General features: G+C 39.7%; 1 protein-coding gene across 2 annotated transcripts in view; it reads right to left on the bottom strand.

Moving 5' to 3' along the window:
- Positions 1–26527, bottom strand: part of LOC149013546 (K(+) efflux antiporter 2, chloroplastic-like) — a 35477-nt gene extending 8950 nt beyond the window's left edge. For both annotated transcript variants that reach the window (XR_016174144.1, XM_089160229.1), the window contains exons 1-12: positions 26149–26527; positions 24127–25862; positions 22749–22920; positions 22461–22551; positions 19411–19547; positions 19233–19292; positions 19017–19136; positions 18324–18392; positions 5042–5107; positions 3882–3971; positions 2058–2162; positions 1856–1984 (exon numbers count right to left, since the gene is read on the bottom strand). Coding sequence is in view for 1 of the 2 variants with exons in the window: in XM_089160229.1 (XP_089016355.1) it covers positions 1856–1984; positions 2058–2162; positions 3882–3971; positions 5042–5107; positions 18324–18392; positions 19017–19136; positions 19233–19292; positions 19411–19547; positions 22461–22551; positions 22749–22920; positions 24127–25793 (2706 nt within the window). In the remaining variant the exon portion in view is untranslated. The remainder of the gene's footprint in view (positions 1–1855; positions 1985–2057; positions 2163–3881; positions 3972–5041; positions 5108–18323; positions 18393–19016; positions 19137–19232; positions 19293–19410; positions 19548–22460; positions 22552–22748; positions 22921–24126; positions 25863–26148) is intronic.
- Between the last annotated feature and the right edge of the window lie 1097 nt (positions 26528–27624).

Raw genomic sequence — 27624 nt, 5'->3', positions numbered from 1 at the left:
AACTCACATTCCTGTGAATTATGGTGAAAACATCTGAACTTGAATACCCGGGAGGGCAGAGATGAATGGTATACTCAATTGGCTTGATATCATAAACCAACTGAGGTTGGGTGCTATTTCAGGGTGTACATGTTCAGCCGCAATCGCAAAGGCCGGTTTCAGACCATCCATGATTGGCTTACCACAATGCTCAATGACATCAGCTGTTGTCATAATAGGAGATGCTAGAGCAGCAGCAAAGCCAGAGTGGAGAGTGGAGATTACATTGTCACCTTTGCATCTCAAAGACCACCAGAATGGAGGGTGGCTGCATTCCCTCGAGCTCACCAAAGAATAAAGAGAACAGATAAAAAAGAAGCTTCAAACATGTTAACCTTGCTTGCCTCCTTAAACTCATTTGGAAAATTGCTTCAAAGCATGACTCCATTTGGGTTAATTGGGTCCATTCCTACTTGCTTAGTGCGGATTCCTTTTGGACAGTTTCTATGCCCTCTAATCCTTCGTGGGTATGGAGGAAAATTCTCTTATTGCATCCCGAGCTCTTTCTGCTATTTCTACCTCCATCTCCTCTGGCTCTTCACCTCATTCTGGCTCAATCCGTGGCACCTGATGGGCATTCTCTATAACCATTTTAGCCCCCGAAATGTTTATGCTTCCTGTATCCCCAAAAACACCCCCTGTCAGCCTTCATCACTAATGGATCTTGGAATCCTTCCCCCCTCCCCCTTCTCACACAGGTTTGGGATTCTCTCCCCTCTCTCACTAATTCCCTTCATGACTTCACTGTTTGGCTCCCACCCCCCACCAATACCTTCACCCTCTCAACCTGGAATGTCCTCCAAACCCATAACCCTAAACCCCCTTGGGTCTATTCAAAGGTTTCATCCTGTGCCATTCCCTTACCCTTTGGAGAGCCCTCAGGGCCTCAACCATGCCCTTCCCACCCAATCTTTCCTTATTAGCCGCCATATCCTAGTTAACCCCAACTGCATCCTTTATTGGAACAACCAGGAAAGCCCTAAACACCTTTTCTTCTCTTGCCCCTTCTTCAGATCTATTTGGAGAAAAACCCTTGCCTCCATCTGGCCCCGTTCAAGGGGTTCCTTTGGGTTTGCTCGTGATTGGTCTTGGATTACGTGAAACTTCTCAGGCTCTTCCATTTGTGATCAGATTGGTAAGCTAGTTTCCAGTGCCTCCATACGTCATCTTTGGTGGAAGCGCAATCTTCAGAGATGGACATCCAAATCTTGCTCTTCAAACATGATTTGGAATGCCATCTATTTTGATGTTGCTCTAGATTGTTAGCTCTTCCCCATCCCCCTGTCGACGATACCCCAAGGAACAGATTCATTGTTGTCTCCTAAGGTCTTAGCTCTTCTTTTTGGTCTTCCTCTTAAAGACCTTGTTTTCTATTCTTTAATATAGTATTCATCATCCAAAAAAAAGAAGCTTCAAACATCGAAAGAATGGGTAGATGGGGTTGGGTTTGTAATGTAGGGGAAAAGGAACACCAATGAAGGTAATATGGCCATTTAAGAATCATTTTTCTTCAACTAACGGTGTCAACTTAATAAATTTCACTTAGTAGTATGACTATGTAGGAAAACTGCCCCCTCGAACTCTGGTTGTGCAAAAGCCTTTGGCACCGGGTTCACCTTTTTTTGAGTAAGCCAAAGAGTAGTCCGGGGGAGGTCCATGTAGAAGTCAAACAAGGAAAAATGAGGCGGTAGTGGTGGTGTGGTTTTGTGGGGACAGGGGGGTTTGCATGTAAAGTGCCAAACGCAGGTGGTGCATAAAATTTGCTCCAAAAAAATTATGAACTAGTCAAGCAGGGACGGCAATATAGAACACATACCGTCATGAAAAATAGACCCAATAAAAGGCCCCGATATGGAGCAATATCTGATTCAACCTGTAAGGAAAATTCAGTTTCTGCAAGAAGCAAGCCAGCCAAAAATGCTCCCAATGCCATGGAAAGCCCAGCCTGTTCCAATGAAGACAATCAATTTACTATTGAAAGAAAATTCATAAAGAGTGAATAGCAGGAGTGTACATACCCTAGCAGTAAGAAGACTAGTTCCAAGGATAACAAGAAGAGTATTAGCTGAAAATATCTCAGCATTCCGGTTTTCTGCAATTTGCCTATAAATTGGCCGAAGCAACTGCAGACAAAAAGGAATTGAGTAATCCAAAATACAAGATCCAACCCCTATGCTATCAGAAAATACTGAATTTGATAGTTGCAGCCAGAACTTTTTTATGGGAAAAAGCCAGTGCCACATTTTTTCTATATCTCCAACAGCAGACAACCAGCTTGTTCCCTCCAAGAGTCCAAGGTCAATGTAGATGTGCAGGATTCATTTTCATGGTTAACCATTTGGAAATGGCCTATGTTTAACCATTGTTTTGTAAACCAGAATTATAATACTTCAACAGTATGATTTATTTACCACCACTATGAAGTTGCATTACAGGTTAATGTATGATCCTAATTAATTGTCGATTGTTCTCTGCTCCAGCCTGCAAACAACCACTTATCAACCCAATTTCTTTTTTCTTTTTTCCGAAAGGTTATTATACCATTTATGACAACAACAATTATGGACTATTCCAGTGGATTAATCATGATTATGATGTTGTGAACTGATTTCTGATCAAAGTGCAAGGTATGTAGTAGTAATTCACATTAGTTTGAAAGTTGAAACAGACACCGAAAAGAACCTTGCAGCATGAGGATAGTGTCTATAGAACAATGGGTAGGCCCTGTCACATTCTAGTGGCTTAGGACCATCAGAGGTCCAAAATGCCCAAAATACCTTTTCACTTACAGAGAGAATAGGAAACTCATTCCTTAAGGGGGGGGGGGGGAATACTGTGCACAAGCATATCCGAGGCAATCAACCAAGGGGGAGGGGGGACTCATTAGCACAACTTCTTCAGAGGCACAAGGTGCAGGAGGCCTTAATAAAAAATAAAGATAATTTATGTTACTAGGAAAACAAACTGGCTTACAAGTTTAGAGCTACACATCCACATAATAATTTGAACAATATATTTATGAATAGTCATTAAATGATATGAACATGAATACAGCTCTAAACAGTGCTGACCGTTGGTTCAAAAGTGTTGTTTCTAAATACCCTCAAATTCAGTGAATGAACCTTTTTCTTCTTATAATTTTACACTTATGGACCTTAGTTTTGATTTCCTGTCCTTAACTGACTCAATTAATCATGGGTTCGCAATTCTAAAACCTCAGTAGCATTATTCCAAGTCTGACAGCCTACAGTTAGCTCTAGGAGTCCTGCCCAACTATTCCATTAAATTTGAGGTCATATCGACTTATAATCGTGAGTTCCCTGGACCCCGAAAAATATTCTTTTTTGTGAGTTAACAAGAGTTGGTTCTTTGACCTCAATGCTTGTTTTTCACCTTAGGTCAAGTATTTGTAAGGAGAACAAATTTAGGTTGTAATGCTTGAATGATCAACATGATCCATCAAGTCATATAGTTATATAGAAAATATGGAGGGAAAATTAAAAAAAGAGCCCCTCCCTACTCGGCTCTACTAATTAAAACTGGTGGGAAGGTAAAATTCTCAACATGCCCCCACATGGGCATATAATTACAATTTAACACCACCTTCTATATCAAGTTGGAGCATATATCACATGGGCCATGGGCACAACTTGGAGTCTTGGACCAAAAAAAGGAACAAAATTTCCTCCTGATTAGTGAATATGCTACCATCTGATCACCAGACTTCACGAATGGTTATATAAGTGAGAAACTAACAATCATACAGATATAGCACAAACTGATCAATGACATTATTCTGTCATAGCAAATGCAAAAACAGGATGTCCATAAGCATCCATTACCAAGCGTCCACCAGCAATAATGGCAGTGATAGCAACCACAGCCTTAACAGCTGCAAGTCCTAGAGCTTCAGCAATGGCTTGAACACCGACCTGAAAATAACAGCTAGCATTATCCCACAGCTATGGTAAAAGTTGCTTAAATCCTAACACCATATAGGGAGTAACATATTCTTGACTCATAACATTAGAAACAGAACTTAAATGCAGACTTTGCATAACACAGAAATCATGGAAATGCTTGATGGCACTATGGAACGAGCTAGCTATAAATGCACCAAAATAATAACAATAGTAGGAAAAAGGCAAAATATATCACTATCACTTTCAGAATGTGGAGAAAAGAAAAAGTACATTATTCATCCAAAAATCATTGAAACTTATCTAAATTTCTTAATTTCAAGCAGAATATGATCACAACAAAGTTCATAAAAAAATTTCAATGAAATCTAGTCATGCAGCCAGTTTACTTGTTGAGCTTCATAAAGGGAAACATCAAGTCGATTAAGCAGCAATAGGCATATGGTAACAAATTCCGGCAATAGTGTGCAAATGAACCAAGATGTCATTAAGGCTTGAAAAAGAAGAACAGATCAGTGACTTGAATTTAGAATTGGGTATTCAAGTGGAGAGAGCATATCAATTCTGGTCTCAAGACCAGCAAAGCACTACTAATATCGGATATATGGGAAAATTTTCAAACAAGCCACATGCAGGAAGCCTCTAATGAAGAGGCCACCCTGCTTCCTTCTCTTTCTGCCACTTTGGAAAATGACACAATCCAGAACATCCATCTGTAGGGCATCTTCCAACTGAACACCTCAATGTGCCCAAGAATATGAGAATCATATATTATCTGGCATTGAATTCCTATGCAGCATAACGCTTCAAGGTCAGGTTTCAATAATAAACAGATGGCAAGAAAAAAGGCAACATTTGTTAAATGGTGAAGACCCATGGAGCTGAAGTATATGTGATAAATAAGATAGTTGAGATGCTGATTTCATTAAAGTTCCCACTGGCTTCCTCATATATAAGATATTGATTGCCAAAATCCAAAACACAAACTACGTATTGAAACCATTCTGAGTGGTGGCCTACTACTTAGAAAGTAAATAAAACAGCAAGAATAACACTTGAGAAGGAAAATCAATAGATCTCACCCCTCCTTTGGAAGAATTTGGTGATATAAGAGGTATCAGTATTAGCAAGACCACAACCGCCAAGTCCTGGAGAAGGAAAAAAACAAAGAAATCAAAGGAACACCATGATGAAAAATAAGACAAGGTTTGACAGCTCAAGGTGCAACACATAGAACAGAAATGCCAAAAATACAGCAGCACAACTAAAATCCAGATTAAAAATAATGAAGAGAAGATGAGACATGACATAAAAAGTAGAAATCAGCAATACTTTATGGGGCACGCATGGTAGCCACAAATGCCATGCAGACATGCTAATGATGCTCAGCAGAAGTATAAAATAGAAGGAAAAAAATGATTTCGAAGTGCACCAGAGCATAAAGCAGTTTAAAAGCTACAAGATGCTCAACTCTCACTCAAGATAAAGGCATAAACATTATCATAAATTAAACCACAGTTTTTTCTTTTTTTTTTTTTTTTTTGGGGGGGGGGGGGGGGGGGGTGAATAAGTAAATTCACTGCCAAAGGAAAGAAAGGGGGAGGGAGAAAATACAAATGGACAAAAGGGCTAAGTCCATACAAAAGCAAAGAAGCCAGCAAGAGCCAACAGGTGGCAGTAACCCAAGAGGCCAGAAATCCAAGCAGAAAAAGCAAAACAATATTTCCTAATTTTCTTTTTCTTCTTTTTTCTTTGAGACTCGAACTCCACGACAAAATTCCCATCACTTGGTATCACACTTTAGGAATATGGTTGCTTCTCCTACAACCATCACAACCACCGTCTCCATTTGAAACATACAAGGGGGGGGGGGGTTGGAGATTTCAATCTTGGGAGTGCCCCTTGCATACAATAATATCGCGTGAAGATGAAGGGTCTAGGTTTGGGGAATATCCCCTAAGATCCTACCCTGAAACCCTACTTGCCTGCCCAAGGACCTGTAGATCCAATAGAGGGAAGTTGTGGACCATCCAGTTAGAGAACATTGGATTTGCATTTGAATCCATGGATTTGGATGGTGGAGATCAAGATTCTATCATTGTGTTGGAATTTGATAGAAGATTGGACTCAAACCCAAGACGACTGGGAAGATGGATTACCAGCTTCTGGGAGTTGAAGTTTGATGATACATGTTAGGAAAGGGCAATTTGGGAAATGACAAATCCATCGAGAGTTAGTGCCTTGCACTAACTCTCAATAGGAAAAAGAGGTGGTAGTTAAGAGTTTTATACCAATCGAAATTGGTTGATGCTTTCCTATATAGAATATACTTGTAAATTAGCCTATATAAAGAGGTATTATTTTGAGGAGAGCTCACGAATTCTATCAGAGCCTCCACAACTAAATCGTGGCTTCCATCTTCTCTTCTCCCTCATTCTTCTCCTTATTCTTTCTCAAAATAACATGTTATCAGAGCTGTAGTAATTCTTATTCAATTCTAAGAATTACTAGTACAAACAGTTGATAAGGGAAAGAAACCGTACCTGGTGTGAGAGTTGTTTGCAGAAAATAAAGGGATGCAGTTACGCTGCACTTGTTGGTGATTTTTATTTTGATGCAGCTCCTTATTGAAGATCGGTGATTGGTATTGAAGATCGGTGCAAGAGATTGCCCATGATTATGTTAGATCTGCATTTTTTCAGGTACGAATAAACTGCGCTTATTTGAGATATATTTCGTTTTTTGATTTGGGGCTGAGGAAGAGTGTCTATAGTCCTCCTCACTCTCGATCTGTTTAGAGTTGAGAGAATAACCAATCTTTGGAGAAGAAGCAGCCGCCGGAGTAGTCGCTGGTGCTGTGACTTTTCGCTTCCGACGCTGTTTGAGATTAGAGAGAGAGTGAGAGAGAGAGAAGAGTGACCTGCGATCGGCTGCTTTAGATCAGAAACTGGTGTGATTTTTTGTTTCCGATTGTTGCTCTAGATCAGAAAGAGAGAGTGAGAGAGTGAGAGAGAGAGTCTTCGTGAAAGAGAAGAGTGACCTGCGGTAAACCAAGTTCGATTGGAATATCAAGTCCGATTGGTTTAACTTGATTTTAATTTGTTTTCTGGTTCGGTTGGTTCAAGTGGTCCAAATTCGATTGGTATTGGTTTGTTTTCTGGTTCGGTTGGCTCAAGTGGTTATGAGATTAATCTGATTCTGGGATTAATCAGGAAATTATTCTGATTCTATTTCTGATTTCTGATTTCTGATTTCTGATTCGATTTCTGGGATTTGATTTTAATTGTGTTGGATATGGGAGAAACTTCAAATAAAAATACCATGACTGAAATTATTTCTTCATCCTCTCATCAGTTAACTGAGAAGAAATTGGAGGGTGGATCAAATTTCCACCAATGGAGGGCTATAGTTAAAATTGTTCTTACTGGACGGGGACAAATAGATCATTTGACTAAGACTGTACCTAAAGATGATGATACTTGGGCAATTGTTGATGCACGAATACTTGGGCAGATGTTTAATTCCTTGGCCGATAATATTATAGATTTGGTTACTCACTTACAAACTGTGTAGGAATTATGGGAGTATTTGAATGTGTTGTATTCAGTGAGAATAATCGGCTAGAATCTACTGAATTGTCCCAGGAATTTTATCGAGTAGATAGGAAAGATAGAGATATTACCCAATATTTTGCAGATTTTAAAAGAATGTATGAAGAACTAAACTCTATTCTACCTATCTCCTTTGATATCACCGAACAAACCCAGACGCCATCAAAGAGGAAAGCGAAACGCCGAGACGGCGAGATCCGGCAAGCGACGAATCACGTGATGATGATTTGGACCAACCCCGCTCGACGAACAAGAGAAGCCCTATAATCGCCGAAGGCGCGGGTAGTCCCAGCAGCCCGCGAACCGCGAGCCAAAAAGACCTCCGGGCTAGGGGCGCACGAGCAAAGCGCGACAACACCCCCCACACCGGGCCACCAGGACCGGGCCAACCGGCCCATATGCAGTTGAAACCAATCTACCGCCTTTCTTCCTTTCTCTTTCTTCTTCTTCCTCCGGCGACGCGCACCCACCCGGACCGGAGCGATGTCTCTTTCACGAATAGCGGGCGGCGCACCCATCTCGGACCGAGCGGAGGAAAAAAAAAAAAAAAAAAAGTTTGAAGTTCGCCGGAAATCGCGATTTCCGGCGAAATATGAAGTTCGCCGGAAATTGGTTTCGCGGAAAATCGACGATTTTCCGGCGAAAATTGTAATGTCGGTTTCGGCGCAATCTTTTTCGCCCTCCGGCGAAACCAGCATTCGCGATTTCCGATTCGCGTACGTTCCCCGATCAAAACTATGCAAAATCAAAGAGAGTAATTAGCTGTTATGGGTTTCTTGGGAGGTCTTGGAAAGGAGTTTGAGGTAGTTAGAGCACAGATTCTTGGTAGTGATCATGTACCCACATTAGCTGACACATTTTCAAGAGTTCTTCGTGTTGCAAGGGAGAGTACCAATAACTCTCCAGAAAATTCAGCTTTGGCAACAATTTCTCGAGGCACTTCTGGAGGACAAGCCCCTGGTGGACAGAATACAAGACGAACAAGAGGAAATAATACTGGAAAATATCCAAGTTCACACAACTCTACTGACAAAGACAGACAAGTTAAGACTTGTCATCATTGTGGTCGTTCAGGACATACTCAACGATATTGTTGGAAGCTTCATGGGAAGCCCCCACACATGGCGAATGTAATCATCACCTCTGAATCAGCATCTCCACCTACTACCGTTCATCATGAGGGTAAGACTGTAAAGATGACTGATAGAGATTATATTCGTTTCACTCGGTTCCGGGCCACTCAACCACATTCAGCCGCTGCCACCCTTGTTCAGACAGGTAATGCTACTGCTTGCCTTTCAACCACATCTCGCCCATGGATCATTGATTCAGGAGCTTCTGATCATATGACCGGGGCTACAGGTATATTTTCCTCTTTTGTTCCATCATCTTCTTTGGTTACACTTGCTGATGGCTCTCATATCAATGTTAAAGGAGTGGGTACAGTTCAACTCACTCCATCCATTACCCTACCCTCAGTTCTTTACGTACCGAATTAACCATTTAACTTATTATCTGTTCATAAATTTACCTCCACTAATAACTGTTTGGTGAAATTCTTTCCTGGATATTGTTTATTTCAGGATCTTACGACGAAGAAGATGCTTGGTAGAGGCCATATGTCTCGGGGGTTGTATCTATTCGAGGAGATATCCTCTACTGCTTGTTCTAGTATTTCCATTCCCCATCAAATACATTGTCAGTTGGGGCATCCCTCTTTGGAAACCCTAAAATTGGTAGATAAACGTTTTCATTCTCTTTCTAAGTTGGACTGTGAGTCTTGTCAATTTGGAAAACTTCATCGTGTGAGTTTTCCTCCTCGTATAAATAACAGATCAGATCACCCTTTCTCTCTAGTTCATTCTGATGGGTGGGGACCCTATCCTGTTAGTTCTACTTCAGGTTCCGAGATACTTTGTTACATTTGTGGATGACTTTTCAAGAGTCACTTGGCTTTATTTAATGAAAAATCGTTCGGAATTATTTGACATATTTTGCAATTTTGTTATTGAAATTCGTACTCAATTTGGTGTTCCTATTCGTACTTTTCGTAGTGATAATGCCAAAGAATATTTCTCTGATCCTTTTTGTAAATTTATGGCTTCTAATGGGATTCTTCACCAATCCTCCTGTGTTGATACTCCTCAATAAAATGGGGTTGCAGAAAGAAAAAATAGACACTTATTGGAGGTCACCCATTCTCTCTTATTTGAGATGAAAGTTCCTAAATCCTTTTGGGCTGATGCAGTTTCAACTGCTTGTTATCTTATTAACAGGATGCATTCATCTATCTTAAAAGGTGGCATTCCTCATTCTCTCCTATTTCCTTCATCTCCCTTATTTACTTTGCCTCCTCACGTATTTGGTTGTGTATGTTACATTTGTAATCATCGCCCAGGGATCTCTAAACTTGATCCTCGTGCACTTAAGTGTATTTTTGTGGGGTACTCTTGTACTCAAAAGGGATATCGTTGTTATTCTTCTGACTTACGAAGATATTTTGTTACTGTAGATGTGTCATTTTTTGAGTCCACTCCTTTTTCTACTGAATCTCATAGTTTAACTGACCTAAATGATGATCTCTGTATTTTTCAAAGTGTGTTTCCACAGGGTACAGTTCCTTCACCTCCACCTCCGCCAGACATCACCAAAGTGTACATGCGCCGTCCAAAACCACTGGCGCCCCTTGCACCTACGGTCTCTACCTCTGTGCCGACTTCCTCTATTGATCCTGCGGACATTCCTGCCACATCTGACCTTGATATTCCAATTGCTCTTCGGAAGGGTACTCGTTCTTGTGTTCAGTATCCCATCTCTAACTTTATTTCATATTCTACTTTATCACCTTGATTCTCTACTGCTCTATCTACTATAGAGACTTATCCTATTCCTAAGAATGTTCTTGAAGCCTTGTCTAATCCTAGGTGGGTCAGCGCAATGAACGAAGAATTACAAGCCTTAGAGGACAATCAGACTTGGGATCTTGTGCCTTTACCCTCAGGAAAGAAAGCTATTGGTTGTAGGTGGATATTCACTGTGAAAGTTAATCCTGATGGTTCTTTAGCTCGCCTGAAAGCTCGTCTCGTTGCCAAGGGCTATGCTCAAGTTTATGGTGTAGATTATGATGATACTTTTTCTTTGTTGCCAAGCTTACTTCCATCCACATTTTAATCTCTCTTGCCGTTACCTACCAGTGGCCCTTGTTTCAATTGGATGTGAAGAATGCCTTCCTTCATGGAGATCTGCATGAGGAAGTGTATATGGAGCAACCACCTGGGTTTGTTGCTCAGGGGGAGAAGAATAAGGTTTGTCACCTCCGCGAATCATTATATGGTCTCAAGCAATCACCTCGAGCATGGTTTGGACGATTCACTCTTTGTTGTAATAGAATTTGGGATGACTCGTTGTGAAAGTGATCACTCGTATTCTTTAAAAACTCTGATGCAGGCAAAATCTTTCTTGTAGTTTATGCTGATGATATTGTCATTACAGGAAATGACACTTCAGGAATTGATAGGTTAAAGACCTATTTGCAAGAGAAATTTCAGACCAAAGACTTGGGCAAGTTAAAGTATTTTCTAGGAGTAGAAGTTGCCCAATCAACAAAGGGCATCTTCCTATCTCAACGGAAGTATGTACTAGATTTGCTTTCTGAAACAGGAATGTTGGGATCAAAACCCATAGACGCCCCCCATGGAATGTAACTTAAAGTTAATGCCAGAAGATGGAACCATTCTTGATGATCCAGAGAAGTACAGAAGGCTCGTTGGAGAGCTGAATTATCTGACTGTGACTAGACCTAACATTGCCTTTCCAGTCAGTGTTGTGAGTCAATTTTTGTCTGCCCCACGAACATCACATTGGGATGCCGTTATACGAATTCTAAGGTATCTTAAGAAAGCACCAGGACGTGGACTTCTTTACACTAATCATGGGCATAGAAATGTTGAAGGATTTTCTGATGCTGATTGGGCTGGATCACCTATTGATAGAAGATCAACTATAGGCTACTGCACATTCGTTGGAGGAAATCTTGTATCATGGAAAAGTAAGAAACAAACTATGGTAGCGAGATCAAGCGCAGAATCTGAGTATTGTGCTATGGCACAGGTAACATGCGAGATGGTATGGATAAAACAATTACTCCAGGAATTAGGAATTATTGATGACACACCAATGAAGTTATGGTGTGATAATCAAGATGCGGTTCATATAGCATCAAATCCAGTTTTTCGTGAACGTACCAAGCATATTGAAGTTGATTGCCACTTTGTTCGTGAGAAGTTACTACAAGGCATAATATCCCCCAAGCATGTGAGGACTGGAGAACAACTTGCAGATTTGTTCACCAAAGCTCTAGGGAATACAAGAGTTACCTATATTTGTAACAAGCTGGGCATGAGTAATATATATGCTCCAGCTTGAGGGGGAGTGTTAGGAAAGGGCAATTTGGGAAATGACAAATCCATCGAGAGTTACCTATATTTGCACTAACTCTCGAAAGGAAAAAGAGGCGGTAGTTAAGAGTTTTATACCAATCGAAATTGGTTGATGCTTTCCTATATAGAATATACTTGTAAATTAGCCTATATAAAGAGATATTATTTTGAGGAGAGCTCACGAGTTCTATTAGAGCCTCCACAACTAAATCGTGGGTTCCATCTTCTCTTCTCCCTCATTCTTCCCCTTATTCTTTCTCAAAATAACAATACATAAGTCCAGGTATGAGCCCTATAGCACTCATGTTTGGAACCACCCTAGACCAATTGGACACTCCGTTGCAAGTCAGTGAAAGGGGTGGTTGGCCACTCTAGGTACCCAATTGGTCAAGACAATATAGGAAATTCAGGGTTTTTATGAGCTTTAACCTATACTTAATAGCTTTAAGCCCTGAATTCGGGATTATTCTATCGTTAGATGGCCGAAGGTCTTAGAGTGAGTCAAAGGCAAAGTTTCTGCAAAGAAGGCATTGTTTGTGGCGGAAAGTTTTGGATCTTCATGTGATATTCAATTTTTAAGGTAAGAATACCAAACTCTTCACTTCTTTTCTACTCAATGTTGAGGAGGTTGATTTGATGAATCTACTGCTGGAAGTTAGATTTGATTGGAGAACCTATGTTTTCCATCAACTCTAATCAGATCTAGCAAGAGGGATGAGATCTACATCTTTCCTAACTGCAAAAATTTCCACAACAAGATCATCTTCTTCTAGACTGATTAGATTTTTAGACCTAGGTTGTTGCTGCTGTTGTTTGTGGGTGTTTGGGCGTGCATCAGTCAAAATCCACGCCCAAGAATAGCCTAGAACCCCCTAAGGTTCATGGATCAAAGGTGTAAATTTCGGATCGGGGAACTGTTCGCAACCCTGGCAGTCAATTGGGCCAACCGGTCTTGACCGACTGTCTAGTTGCTGTCTTGGGGTTTCGCTTCTGTTTTGGGTCAGAATGTTCCAAACCTAATTCTAACTATACCAACATGATTCTAGGAGTTCCAGTGAGTTGGTGGTGTCTTTGATTGTCAAGTTTGAGTATCTTTCGAAGGTTTTGAAATGTCACCAAGTGAGGAAACAATATGCATATATAGGGTTTACTACTCATGCTTTAATGTGCCATATGCCTATGATGTGCTGTTATGCTTGTAGATTCTATTTAGGACACGCATGCATTGGGTGCACCATGGGATTATAGTTATCATGTCGTTTCTTTAATCCTTTCTTATTTATATGATTGAAAGCATATTAGGTTGGGAGTTAACATATTGCATCGATATTTATAAATATATATATCAGAAGTTGTAGTTTAGGCCATTGCCCTTGGTACCTCCTACATGTCATGTAGATGTGTGTGCATATGTATATAATTGTCTAGATGAATGGTTAAGGACCCTTTACATGTTACAACCCCTTCGACAAGGGTATTGAAGCCGAACAACCTGTGATAGCAATACATGATTGGTGTGCAACAGATAGTTGAGAACTGTGAGGAGACACAGTACTATTGGCGTATCATTCACGGTAAGGTTACATATAATATGGGATTGAGCTTGTGGAGCACCCAATAGACTGTTGAGCACCATTAGGGGACACGAAGTGCCATCATTGTATTATATGAGGATGACTAGAGAGTTGCAAGGTGTTCATCCAATAGACAGCTACGGAGCTGTGAGGATCAACACCCCTAGATTGAGAAGGATACCGGATCAACAAGAGCAGCTAGCTTGAGGGAAGGTATCGTGACCATAAGCAGCATGATAAGTAGATGACTTCTGCATGGCTAGGTATTTCCCTAACACATGCCAGTCTTAGACCAATGGTCGTGATGTGATGATTTGATGGACCTATTACCCTTAAACTTAATCGTGGTGACAGAGTGGTGACCTACCTTTGGACCCCCGGTTGTGGGCACCCAACAAATAGTTAGGAGCTATGAGGGGCCAATGTGAGTGTGGACCTATCCCGAGGAGATTGGTGGCATCTTAAATTCTTAATGCGTGTTTAGCTAGATAGAGACTACCACAGGTAGCTCTAGAATGCATCCTAGATCTTCATGGCATCTTGCATTTTCATTATATCATATATGTGTGTTGTTGCCTCACGAGTTCCACTGGAACTCACCCCTTTTGGGGGTGTCTTTTTCATATGTTTTCACAAGTTATGACACACCAGCAAAGCCGGAGGTTTTCCCTCCAGTAGAAACATACAACAAGCTGGTTGCAGAGTAAGTATGAACCACAACGGATCATGCATGCATGGACTACTCTTATGGAGCATAGTGATCTCTCAAATAGTTTAATTCTTTTTTTTCGGATTTGAGATAACATTTTGGGGCGGAGTTTAATATTCAAAGGATGTAATTACACTTGGATACACATTTCCTTTCCTTCCTCATGATAGTTCATATTCTTATTACATATATATAATGGCTTTCATTCTTTTTATCATGATTATTGTATTATGTCGATTGTTTTGATTGTGGCATCACAACCATTGACCTTGTGATTGTGGATCACACCGCGAGCAGGTCAGATACCATCAAGATGGGGTGTGACAGGGCAGGCTTCTCGTAGATAGGGGTTGTAGAAGAGCAAGAGATGGAGATGGGGCCTGCCAGGCTTTTAAGAAAGCTGGTTATCCCAAGCTCAGCAAGAGGGGGTAGGGAGAGGAAGTGGGGAAGGGCATGCTTGGGGTTGAAGACGAGAGGGGTGGGAAAGGGGGAGATTTGGGCTGGGAGGGGTGGAGAACTAGTGGGCTGGGAAGGAAGGCAATTGGTTGGGTCAAGGCTGGAAAGGGAGGGAGTGGGTTGGGCCAAGGGGGCTATGGCCTGAGAGAAGGGAGGCTAGGGGACTGGGGATAAGGGAGCTGGGCTGGGTCGAATGGGTTTAGAGGAGAGGTGGGGCAGGAGGGAGAGTGGGTTGACCGAGTCAGGACAGGGATTGGAAAAAGGGGAGGGAGAAGGCTAAAAATAGGGCCCACGTGGGAGAGAGAATCAGGGTGATAGGGAGGTGAGGAACGCAAGAGGCTGGGAAAAGCAAGATTTTGACGAGAGAGAAAAGAAACAGTTGCAATATCCTGCAACAGAGCTTGAAGGGAGAAGAGAGCCAGAAGGGAAAGGGTGGTTTCAGGTGGAGGGAAATCAACAATGGGGGAGATGGCAGAAACAAGATGCGCAGTGATGGCAGCAGAGAAATCAGCACTAATGGGGACAGAGAGAGACGTTAACAGAGACAGCGATCAGGAGATCCAGCAGTGATAGTAAGGTCATAGGGTGCTGCAGATGGGGACAGAGAGTGGAAGCAAGGACACAGCTCAGAACAGTCTCGAACAGCTTAGGTTCACTCCTTTATTTAGTAACATCAAAACCAGTTCTATAGATTGTCCTTTAATAAAATTGATGGATGTTCATTCACATGATAAATCCATGAAGCTCCCTTTTTCCCCCACATAGTCCATTAGCAAATAGCTGGTAACCTCTAGGGCTTCCAAGTGTCTGATTTTGTTTGTTAAGCCAACCTGGTTTCTATAAGTTGGAGCACAATCGAGGATTAATCTAATTGATAAGTTGATTTCATGCATATTATTTTATACGATTAATTTACTATATTTCCATGTGTTTACAATTGTTTTATATCAATTTATCCTAATATGATATGAAAATGAATATGTTGCACCTTTTCCTTTTATTTCTATAATTTTGGTGATTTTATATATTTCCTAACAAATTCTAATTAAGATTTATTACTTTTATGTGTAGGAAATTATCAATCAAATCTGGGTATTATTGCAAGAGTCCTAATGGAACCCTCCACCCCTTTTGGCATTACAAATAAAATATCCTTCACTATTTTACTAAAAATGAAACGAAATGATCTTGTTTTGTTCCTCGGTTGAAATTCAACTGGATTTTATTTCCACTCCAGAAAGGAAAGTCTTGATCATCAAGTTACAGTGCACTCTAGAAGCTTCCTCAAATCAAAAACATAAAGAGAATGAGTCCTTGGATGATTCTATATTTTATTTCCTAATTAGGATTTGATCAAAGAAGGGAAAAGAGGAAAAAGAATCCAATTCAAATAAGGAATACTCAAAAATCCCGTTTTTGAGTGTCTCTGTCCAGTTTTGATCAAGCCCTTGTCATCCGGTGTCCGATTGAGCCGATTTTTGGAGGAGAGCTTCACGACTTCTTGATCTTCAAATCCAACGGTGGGATTGTTCATTGGAAATCTCTAAGTTAGTCCGATTTGTACTTCAAAACACTCCTTGGTTAAGTCAGATAGGAACTCTGAGTTTGATTCAAACTCTGAGTTTAATTAATCTATAAAAGGAGAGCAAACTCCAGCAGGAGGGGAGGACGTTTTTGGGAATTTGGGAACACCAGAGAGAACATTCTTGGAGCTTTGGAGGAGCGGAGAGGTCGAACCAGGAGACATTGGTTGGCTTTGGAGATCTAAAGTTTGGGAATAAGTTTTTCTTAATCTTCTTTCAATGTTCACGAACTCTTCTGTAATGTTTTTTATTTCTAGTATGGAATAATTTAATTTTTCTAAGGATCAGATGTAGCCTATCTTTGAATTCCCACTCTTGAATTCATCAATATAATTTTGAATATTGTTTCCTTTGATTGAGTTTTTACTTCTACTCTTCATGCTTTTGATTAATTGGCCACTAATCAACTTGTTGAAGTATATGCACTTTGGTGCATATTTACTGTTCACGGTACTGTTCACGTGAACAGTAAAGTATGATATTTACTGTTCACGGTACTGTTCACGTGAACAGTAAAATCTGTTTGTATGATGTTAGTGATGCTACTCTATTTTCTATTAATGGTAACTTATTCTATATCTACTCAAGATGTGCTGATGGATATTATTTGTGGAGATCTTTGCCCTCAACTTATGGCATTCTACAACAATATCATTACCTATATTGCCTTTTTACCTACCTACTTGATTCGTAGTAACCCATACTACCTTACCTACTTGGTCCGCAGTAACCCATACTGTCTTTTACCTTACTTACTTGGCTTATACTTCAACACAACTGATATGTTAATCATAATGAACTGAGAGGGGATTTATGTGTTTAGTTCATTGGAGTAAAAGCCATGAATTACATGTAGGATAGAGATATACTTACATGGTTTATGTAGTTGTTACATGGGAATCCATAGAATCTAATGATTTCTCAGTTGTTGTAACCCACATAGAAATATAGTGGGTTAGCAATTGAGGGAATTTTTATTAGTACTCGAGAAAGACTAGTAGATAGGGAAGGGAATCTCAACTATCAATCAGAAAAATATTTCTCAAATTATAAAGAGGGATAAAAGGGTGGAAATGCTTAGTTATGGTGAAATCTGACCCCTAGGTTTTTAGCTATTAATAATCTCAATTTAAATTTCAATTCGCATTATAGTCTAGAATAATTCTCTTCCTTAGTAATTGTTCGAATAAAATTGGTTTAATTAATTTGGTACTTAATCTATAGTCCTCGAGGGAACGATCTTTTATCATTATATTACTTGTTACGACAGCGTACACTTGCGTTGTTATTTTTCACAACACTAATCCAAATAATAACAGACATGGAAAGAAGAAATAATAATAATAATATAAACAATTAACTTCTTTTGCTGTATAATGTGGCAGTGGATGCAAAATCAAGTATTAATCTAATCCAAATAATAAAAACTATGGAAAGAACAACATTTACATATTACACTATGGAAAACAATACAAAGCATGGTGATTCAGACAGCCAAGTCATACAGTAAGAATTTAAATTATCTTTTCAAACAAATCTTGACATCATTATCGTATTTGATGGAGTGATTCTTAATCAAGAAAGTGTTTGCAACTAAAACTAATCAAGAATGCAATTAATTTTATTTGCCTGGGCAGAAGATAGTTGGAAGAGATAGAAAAAGAAAGGGATCAACAACATTTAGTATGTATACAAACGATTCTGTCTCAGGTCCTTGCATTTAATATATATATATATATATATATATATATATATATATATATATAAAAATAAGCTGAGAGATGCATGCGGAGGAACTCCCAAACAAGTTGATATGGGTAACTTCATGGAAACAGATTTTATATTCAATTAGCAAAGCAAAAGTTAAACATAAGTGTAACAGTTAAAGACCACCCTGATGCCTAGTATAGGCAACAAACGTCTGCATACAGGGAAACAGATTTTGTTGGCAAACATAGGAAGCAATTATTCATTCCGGAGAAGTAGCACAACCTGAAAAAGTAGAACAGAAAAGGTAGCACGTCCATGGCGTGATGTGCTCTCACCCCGTTCCTGCAACACCTGAAAAAGAGTTCAGGGTTATTTAAGTGCTTTATCAAGGTCACACATGGGATACAAATACTCATTAGTGAACAAAAATATGATAGCATGCCCATTGCTTGATGTGTTTTCACCAATACCTGCACCTCAATTGATAAAAAAACATATAATATTCCTTTAATAAAATATCTACACAAGTTTTTTCATTCTTTGAAATACTTCAAATTTCATAGTCATAGTTATGATGAATTCCCATATCCAAATATCCGGCCCTGAGATATATTGTTTAAAATTTTGACGTTCCAATAAGCAAGGAAAGTGCTACTGACCACGTCTTACCTACCATATGAAAGTTACCATAAAAAAGTATATAAAATGAGTTTATACAAGTATGAAATAATTAAACACGGCACCACAAGTAACCTCCAGAAATTGCATGAGCTAAACATTTAACATATTACTATATCCCTAAACATGACCAGTGAATGTTGTGAAGGTTATTGATTTCAACTTTGCATGTATCATGTATGTTGAGCAAACAGGCCAAGAGAAAAAGGTGAAGGCTACTTGAAGAAGATACTTCGGTTTTAATTCTAATAAGTTTGAAAACCATCTTTGAAAAGAGAGAGCACTCATGATGCTCACCTGAAGGACTACAGCAGTTGAGGACAATGCAAGGCCATTTCCTATGACAATTGCCGCAGGACCAGGCTGCCCTGAAACAAAATGAGTGACCAAAGCAACTGCCACTGCAGTAACTAAGACCTGCATTTCATTATCCATATTTCAAGAAATGGAAGCTACATCAGGTAAATGCAAAGAAAACCTTTGAAAGTAAACACAAATAAGTTTTTCTATCACCTGGGCTGAGCCTAATCCAAAAACATATTTCTTCATGGAACTTAGCCTTTCCACAGAGAGCTGCAAAAACCAATGAGGGTCTAGTCCATGATTCTCTAGGAAATAAATCGATAGAATACACAAGAGAAAAACAGCATTGCGCATGTGGGAGCTAAGATCAAAAATTTAAAAACCCCACCTCGAGACCGATATTGAATAGCAAGAAGACAACACCAAATTCAGCAACTGCTTTAGTCCCATGTACATGACGAATGATAGAGAGACCATAAGGCCCAATCAAGATACCAGCAGTCAGGTATCCAAGTACAGGGCTCCCTAAATGTTGCACCAATTAGAAGACAAGTAATCAACAGAAACATAAGAAATGATTACTCAAAGACTATAGAAGGCAGTATTGGTGCTGATATGTTCTGAAGCCATATGCACATAGTAATTTGGTCTTTCGGGGAATTTGTACATCTGCAAATGATCTGTCAGTGAAGGAATCATTATCCACATCATCAAAGGTAAATAGAAAATGAGTGACTAGAAAGCAGACAAGCTTTCACCTATTTCCCTTCCACCATTCCTCTTCTTCTTTCTGGATCTATAGACCCTAAAGGCCTAAACATCCATCAAATTTTCAAACTTGACATCAATGTGGAAATAACTGATTAGGACTCAGGAGTTCCAGATGTCATCTGATGACACACTGAACTAAGTGGCACAGGCAGGTACAGTGAGGTGTGGATGTGAATATATGGATTCCATAACGCTAAAATTGGTAAATCTTTGCCCAAGCAGCCTTTCTATATTTTAAGTTTGTCAGATGTTTAATTGTTTCCATCAGTCCACCAAAACAAGAAATATTTCCCCTTTTTGTAATTCAATTTAGTTTGAGCTGCTGAGACTCATCTTAAGAACAACAACCATAACCTTGTCCCAACTAAATAGGATCAGCTACATGGATCCATAACAAGCTGAGGCAGTTATAGAAATATGAGAGGTCATAAAGAAATATGGAAGAACAAAATAAAAGGGCAATAAATAAGGGAATAAGAAAAAGCAAAATCCCCCTACAATGGGTCAATAGCACAGGTCCTTATCCTCCAGACAACTCTATTAATGATCATACTAGGATCCAGCCCCATCGCATGCATATCCTTTCTTGCTAATTCTCCAATAGTCAGTTTTGGTCAACCTCAACCGCTTTTATTTCCATCAAACTGAATCTGGTCACTCTTCCTTACTAGTGCATCCGTAGGTCTCCATTGGACATGCCCACAACCAAGGTCCAACATTTCACCAAAATGTCAGGTTTCGATGGCTGGCGAAACAACCGAAACCCCAACATTTCGAGGAAATTTCGGGGGGGGGGTTTCGGCCAGCCAAATTTCGGATTGGAGGGCTGACTCTTGCCATATGCATTTCCATCATATCTTGTGATTCCAATTACAAGAGTCAATTAATCTTCCTATATGCATTTCAATCATATCTTTGGATTCAATTGCAAGAGTCAATCAACCTCACCTTATGCATTTCAATCACATCTTTGGTTTCCAAATTATCTCAAGTATGCTCCCATCCACGATTGATTGACTCCTATAATTGGTAACCAAAGATGGAAAACACTGAAAAATCAAACTGAAATTCGCCCAAAAATGGGTGAAATTAAGCCAAAAATTCAATTATAAAGGACGAGAAATCACCGAATCTATCGCGATAATTTGAAAGATCGGCGATATATAGCCAAAATTTGACCTTTCGGCGATACATCATTGATTTCTCACAAAAATCATTCACCCACCCCTTTTATTTCGTCACCTAGCAACATGACAATATTTTACCATGCCCAGAACACCTGAACCAGGTCTCCCGGAGGTTGTCTTGAATTGCTGCAATTTCCAGTTCGATTATAATACAATCATTCCTTACTCTAACTCTCCGAGTATTGTCGCACATCATCCACAACATTCTCATCTCAACTACATTCATCTTATCTATATTGCTCTTAATTCCCAGCATTCCACTCCATATGTTATAGCCAATCTTATTACTATCTTGTAAAATTTCCCTCAAGATTGATAGGCATGCATTGTCACATAACACTCCTAAAGAACTTTTCCATTCATCCATCTAACTTAGTTTAGTAAGAAGCATCAGCTTTCATATCACCTTCTTTGTTAAAGGTTGACCCAAGGTATCTAACACATTCACTTTGTGGTAACTCTCGCTCCTCAAGTTTTGCCCCTTTATCATCTCTCATGGTTTGGCTGAAGTTACACCTCATATATGGCACTATGATGAATATTACATGTGTCTTTTAGCCAACAGTCATCGACTCATCGTTACTTGTTAGTATTTGATAATTGGACCATGACGCATTTGGTGGCAATTACAGAAATGAACACGAATGCTCTCTCCAGTGTCATCATCGCATCTAAGTACTTCAGATTCAGTTATGAGAAACACTATTCTAGCAACGGATAACTAGGAAGTGCATTGAAACACAAACATACTTTTGTGGCATATTCAAGTAGGCAACTGCCCAGATACCTTGTAAATGTTCTTTCGTAGTTTCCATCATAGTCAAATGTGAATTCTGAAAGGTCAAAAACATTACTTATAGCAGCAATAGCCATCATCAAATTTACAATTAGAAAATGCATTTGATGAAAAGAAGCAAGAAAGCAACCAGAATATTAACCCTTACAGCCACAACTAATCCAGATTATAAAATGGAGCCAAAAAATAAGGCAGTTGAAAACATCAGTTCAGCTACTTTTATGTAAAAAAAATGAGAACCCCAAGAGGGTAGCTCAGTTGGCAAAGACCAACACCTCATAATTAAGAAGTCGTGAGTTAAATTTCCTAGACCAACACCTCATAATTAAGAAGTTGTGAGTTAAATTTCCTTGGCGCCTATCTATCCAAATAAAGGGGGGAAAGAAAACACGCATGCAATGAGAGTTATCTTGTTTTCTTAAGAGAAAAATGCGACATAATTCTGCATTGCCATGGCCAACAAGTAGACATCAGTTGATTTCATCACACACCCATGGGCTACAAGCGTAGGTCCTACTGTTTGTAATCTTAATTCAAATTACAACATTGCAGAGTATAGGGGAAATAATATGGCTTTTATAAGATTCATAGACATATTTTCCAATAAAGAAGAAAATAGAACCGATGTCTATATCATATTATACAAATTTCAATGTAGAAGACAGAGTATAGGAATCAACTTACCTCCAGGAATTTTTTGAAATAATGGCACAAAGATAACACTTGCAAGAAGTAACCACAGCATATCAAAGAGGGAAGCTTCCTCCTCATTTATCTAGGAGATGGAAGAACAACAGAATGATAAGCTATTAAATTTTATATTTTGATAAGTCCAGAAAGTCCATCACTTAAAAAATAAAAAGAAAAAAGAAAAAAGGAAGAAAGCAATAAACTCAAGCTTATACAAAGTGCAGAAAACTTGTCAGGCTTTTGGATTAGAACTAAAGCATTGTAAAGGAAAAGGGCATGCACCTCTTGCTGAGGTAACAACTCAATCATTTTCTTCACTCTCTTAGAGAACCCCCGCAATTTTAGGGTCAAAGCCTTTGCATTTGGTGACACTTCTCCAATTCCAGTGGTAATGACATCTGCCTGTTGAAGCAGCTGAGCATTCCTCTCAGCTCCATTAATTCGAAAGGATACCCTGTGATAAGTTTCAGTTCTGTGATCAAGGAATGCTATGATAGCACTCAACAAAGTGGAAAAGCATATAGAGTTGAAGTGGAAGGGAGGAAAGAGAAGTATTCAGTTAAATGAAAAAAAAAATTGAAAAACAGACCTCAAGAAGAAAAGGTGAAGCACAAAAAAATGTCAAATGTTTTCTCATAGTTGTTCCAATCAGACAAACAAAACCATGTAAGCATTAAGGTCACAGTCCGGACAACAAGAACAAAAAAGCTCTTACCACTTCTTCAACTTGGAACCTGGTTTGCACCCCCTCCCCTTCCCCTCCCTGGCCCCCCTTGGTTTGATTCAAAGGTCACATTCCCCGCCATTCACTTACCCTTTGGAGAGCCCTAAACACAGCCCTTCCAACCCAGTCATTCCTCATGTCCCGCCACATCCCTGTGAACCCAAACGTATCCTTTGCTGGAACGGTACCGAGGACACTAACCACTTGCTCTTTTCTTGCCCTTTCTCTAGTTCTCTTTGGAGAAAAGCTCTTACCTTCATTTGGCCCCGCTCCCGTCATTCCTTTGGGTTTAGCCAAGAATGGTCTTGGGTATTGAGTAATTTTTCAGGTACTTCTATATGTAACCGAATTGGCAAGCTTGTCTTTGGTGCCACAGTCCACCATCTATGGTGGGAAGCGAAATCTCCGGCGCTGGACTTCTAAATCGCGCTCTATTGATACTATTTGGAATGCTATTTACTTTGATGTTTCCTCTAAGATTTTGCTAGTCCCCTCCCCCCGGTTGTTGACACCCCAAGGAACAGGCTCATTGTTGTCTCCTGGGGACTCAACTCCCAACTTCATCCCCCTCTTTGATCCTGCCTTTTGGGATCCTTCTTTGTAATTCAGTTTCCGTCTTTTAATTGATTATTTATTCATCCAAAAAAAAAACAAGAACAAAAAATATGGTTCCCATTATACAAGAGAAAAACAGGGGGGAGTGAAGGGTGAGAAGATAGAGAAGGCAATAATCCTAAAAGAAAGAGTCGTCAGTCATTTCTATCTGTAGTGTTAGCCCATTGTCCCACCCCAAAAAGTAAATGTAATATATAGATGCTGATGATTGAGGGGCACAAAATTGATAAGGCCTCTATAACTGAATAGTAGGATGATAATAAGCAAATCAAGTAAAGAAATTACAATATGATCAAAGGCCAAAAGAGTGGTAATGCATACCCAACCCCAAGAAGCAATATCCCGATGACCAGCTTGGGCGCTTGCCTTCTCGCAAATGTAATGATCCCATGGAAAACTGAAGATAGCGTGAATTCACTACCATCAACTGTGAAAGAAAAGAATGATGCAGGGAAAAAGCGGGAAGATTTCTTCAACCATGATTTGGGAGCAGAAAGAGGTGAATTCTCTTTAGTTAAATCCTTCTGAACTTCTAGCTTCTTTGTCAGACCAAAAGACTTTGATTTTTCAGCTTCAATTTCCACTTCTTTATGAGAATCCAACATTAGTTTCCCATTCTCCTCATCATGCAGATCACCAGAGTATTTTACATCCTCAACACTTTTCCCTGATGCATCACATGGGCAGTCCAATGTAGATTTAACACCCATCAAAGCATCCTCAACTGATCTATCTCTATCTTTTTCCAAATGAACATCACCACTAGCCCTCTGAGTCACCTCATGCACCTGAGCAATACACTCATCATTTCCATTTGACATCTGCCCTTGTGATGATGCTACCAGTGGAAGTGTAGAACAGTCCAACATATCAACATTCGAACTGGGAAAGCCTTTCTCAGCCCTTTGTAAAGCAATTTCTGCATCATTTACACATTGAGTGGCCTCAAGTTCAAAAGCAACAGCCTGCTCAGCAAGAAACATTATATTTGCCACATCCTCCTCCGCTTTCAAAGCATCCCTCTGTAATATCTCTGCCACTTCAGTCAATCTATCTATTTCCTTCTGTAGTTCCTCCTTTTTGCTTTGCAAGCTTCTCAATTCAGCCTCAAAATTTGCTACAGTAGCTCGGCAGTTGCTAATCTCATCCTGTGCCTCTAAAATTGCCTCATCCTCCTCCCTCAGTGCACTCGATGCTTCCATAGCGCTAACACTTTCTGCATCATTCCCTCTACAAGCTTCAGGTGAATCTCCAGTTCCTTCTGCAGTTTCTGAAGACTCTGAAACCAATCGAAGCCTCGCTTCAGCCTTTGAGAGAGACACAGTTGTTTTCTGTATGGCTTCCTTAACTTCAGCCTCTTCAGCATTAATCCCTTGAAGAGTGTCCAGGGTGGTATTGACATGATTCCAAGCATCTGCAGCTTCATCTTTCAGTGCGATCGCAGTTTCTGATATCTTCAGAACCTTTTCCTCAAACATAGTACTGTTCAGGTGAGCAACTTCCAATTCTTTAAGAGCCTTCTGAAGCAATTCCCGCAAATCATCTGTACTAGGTTTCTCAGGTTCTTCATTTTCCAAACAACTTACCTCTACATCAGAAACAGGCTTTTCTTCATTGGAACTTTCCATTAGTTCAACATTTTGACCATTATCAGCAACATATGCTAAACTATCATCGCCTTTACACTGTAAAGGCAAAGCGGCCCTTGATAATTTCAGGATATTGCTCACTTTGCCATCCAAAAATCCCCTTGAATTTGAAGTCCGGTACAAACAATCAAGCTCTCCTCTGTAATGCTTACTTATCATTTTCTTCCTACTCTTCGGTATACGTGTTTTCAAAACACATCGTGGATGGCTAAAAAGATTAAAACCAACATTTCTGTAGGTATACGTCGGACTAGAACTAGAACAACCCAAGGTCCCAGAACTTGAGCCTTCGCTACCAAGAATTACATTTGGCAGCCGAAAATAACACGCAGAATCCATGTATCTTGCCTTTTCTCAAGCAATCTTCTATGACGATGAGGCCGAAATGAATAAACTGAAGTCAGACACCTGGTTCGCACCAGCAATCAAGATTACCAACACCTCAGATATATAGAAGTCCTCATTGATAAAACTAAAGTACACTTAACCAATACGATTTGAAGCAGTGTTGAATCGAATCTGTTTACTTGCTCTGATCGAAGTTTCATTTTGTCATTTTTTTTGGGGGGTAAGATACTCGTTTTGATCGAAGTTTAAGTTGATTATTACAGCTACGAGTCAATACAACAGCTCGCCGCCCTAAAGAAAATAAATCAAGAATTGAATGAAAAGAAAGAAGAGGAAGAGTACTGACCGATCACGAGGAGTGCATTTGAAGCTCGGGTTTCAGATTTCCATGGTGGGATTTTAGAGTATTGGAGGACAGAATATTTTGCTTTGGGAGAACAGAAATGAAAGTTGTCAGTTACGACCAGCGTTTGTTATTATAGTTTCTTCCCACTTGGCCAAACATGAAAATAAATGATTAAAATTAGATCTTATTTTTCGCAATAATCTGGAGAAAATATCTCATTGGCTGAAAGATCTCTAGCTGCCTATTGCCAGCCTCCACCTTAACTCCCGGAACGGTCGCATCTCGTCCGTACCATTTTGATTTCAGGTTTTCACCTACACACGCCAAGAGGCAACCCGCATTCTTGGTAAGTGGGTGGACGCAGCTCTTCGTTTACCCAAGAAAAATGGCATAGCTCTTCTACTGACTTATCTTGCATGTTCAATGTATCACTTCGGCCAATATGTAAGGTACGTATCATCAAAAGGTTCCTCAGTCGATAATGATCAGAATTTCTTAGTAAAGAAGTCATAGTTCCACACTCCTTGCGGCATATATAATAATTTCCTCCCCTTTGTAAAGCTAAAGTTGCCAATTTTCAAAAAATATATATGCAAGGTAGGTGATCAACATCAAATTCAAAATTAGAGTTCTAGCATTAAAATGGTAAATCTGATTGTTCAAGAGTCAAGTTTTGACATTCATGATGCACACACAAAATCAAGAATTAAAGAAGCTTAATTCAAGGTAATAAGTGTTGATCCAATCCATATTAAAGGTAAAATATATACATATATGTGTAAAGTTTTATCTTCACTCATATCGAGACCCATATGGGATCCATTAGAAATCAATATGGTTGCCGTCGACTCTAATATCAGTTGGTGAATCCACCCAATTCGAACTAATTCGTTCAAACAGGGAAGGAATGCACACTAACCATACAAGAGGAGGATTTCCGAAACCTACAATGATGCCTCTCTTAATTAACATGCAACCCAGAATAAATCATCTGATTCAAACCGTTAATAATCTACTTGAATATGATCCAAGTACATTTCGCCTTAAACTTAAGCAACATATCAAATGGTTTTGAATTGATTTGGGCGTAGGCTCCAAATAGCAATGGCATGGATCTCTCTTTCATATGTTTTTAGGAAAATGACTGTATCTGCAACTTACCTGGTCACATTTAAAGGGTTGAGACAACCGATTTTGTGGACTGTTCGCTGCCAACACAGTCTTGTGGGAGAGGCAACTTTGTGTACCGTTAACTGCCAGGTGCTCATGCACGTGGTATCTCGAAAGGTCAACATCAGAAAAAAATTGGAACGTAGGCCACCAGCAAAATTTTCCTGTGCACGTAAAGCGACCTAACCTTTTCTTTATGAAGGCATTTTCAACCACAGATGATTGGGACGGAAGCTTGACTAAAAGCCCCTTTACAACAGACAATACTCCTTCAGGTCTCTTGGGGTGTTCCATGCCATGAGAAAC

The sequence above is a fragment of the Hakea prostrata genome, chromosome 6, assembly GCF_041222555.1.
Source record: "Hakea prostrata isolate BN-2017 chromosome 6, UWA_Hpros_2, whole genome shotgun sequence".
NCBI classification, from domain to species: Eukaryota; Viridiplantae; Streptophyta; class Magnoliopsida; order Proteales; family Proteaceae; genus Hakea; species Hakea prostrata.
The sequence above is the reverse complement of the archived record's forward strand: the minus strand, read 5'-3'. Positions and strand labels throughout refer to the sequence as shown.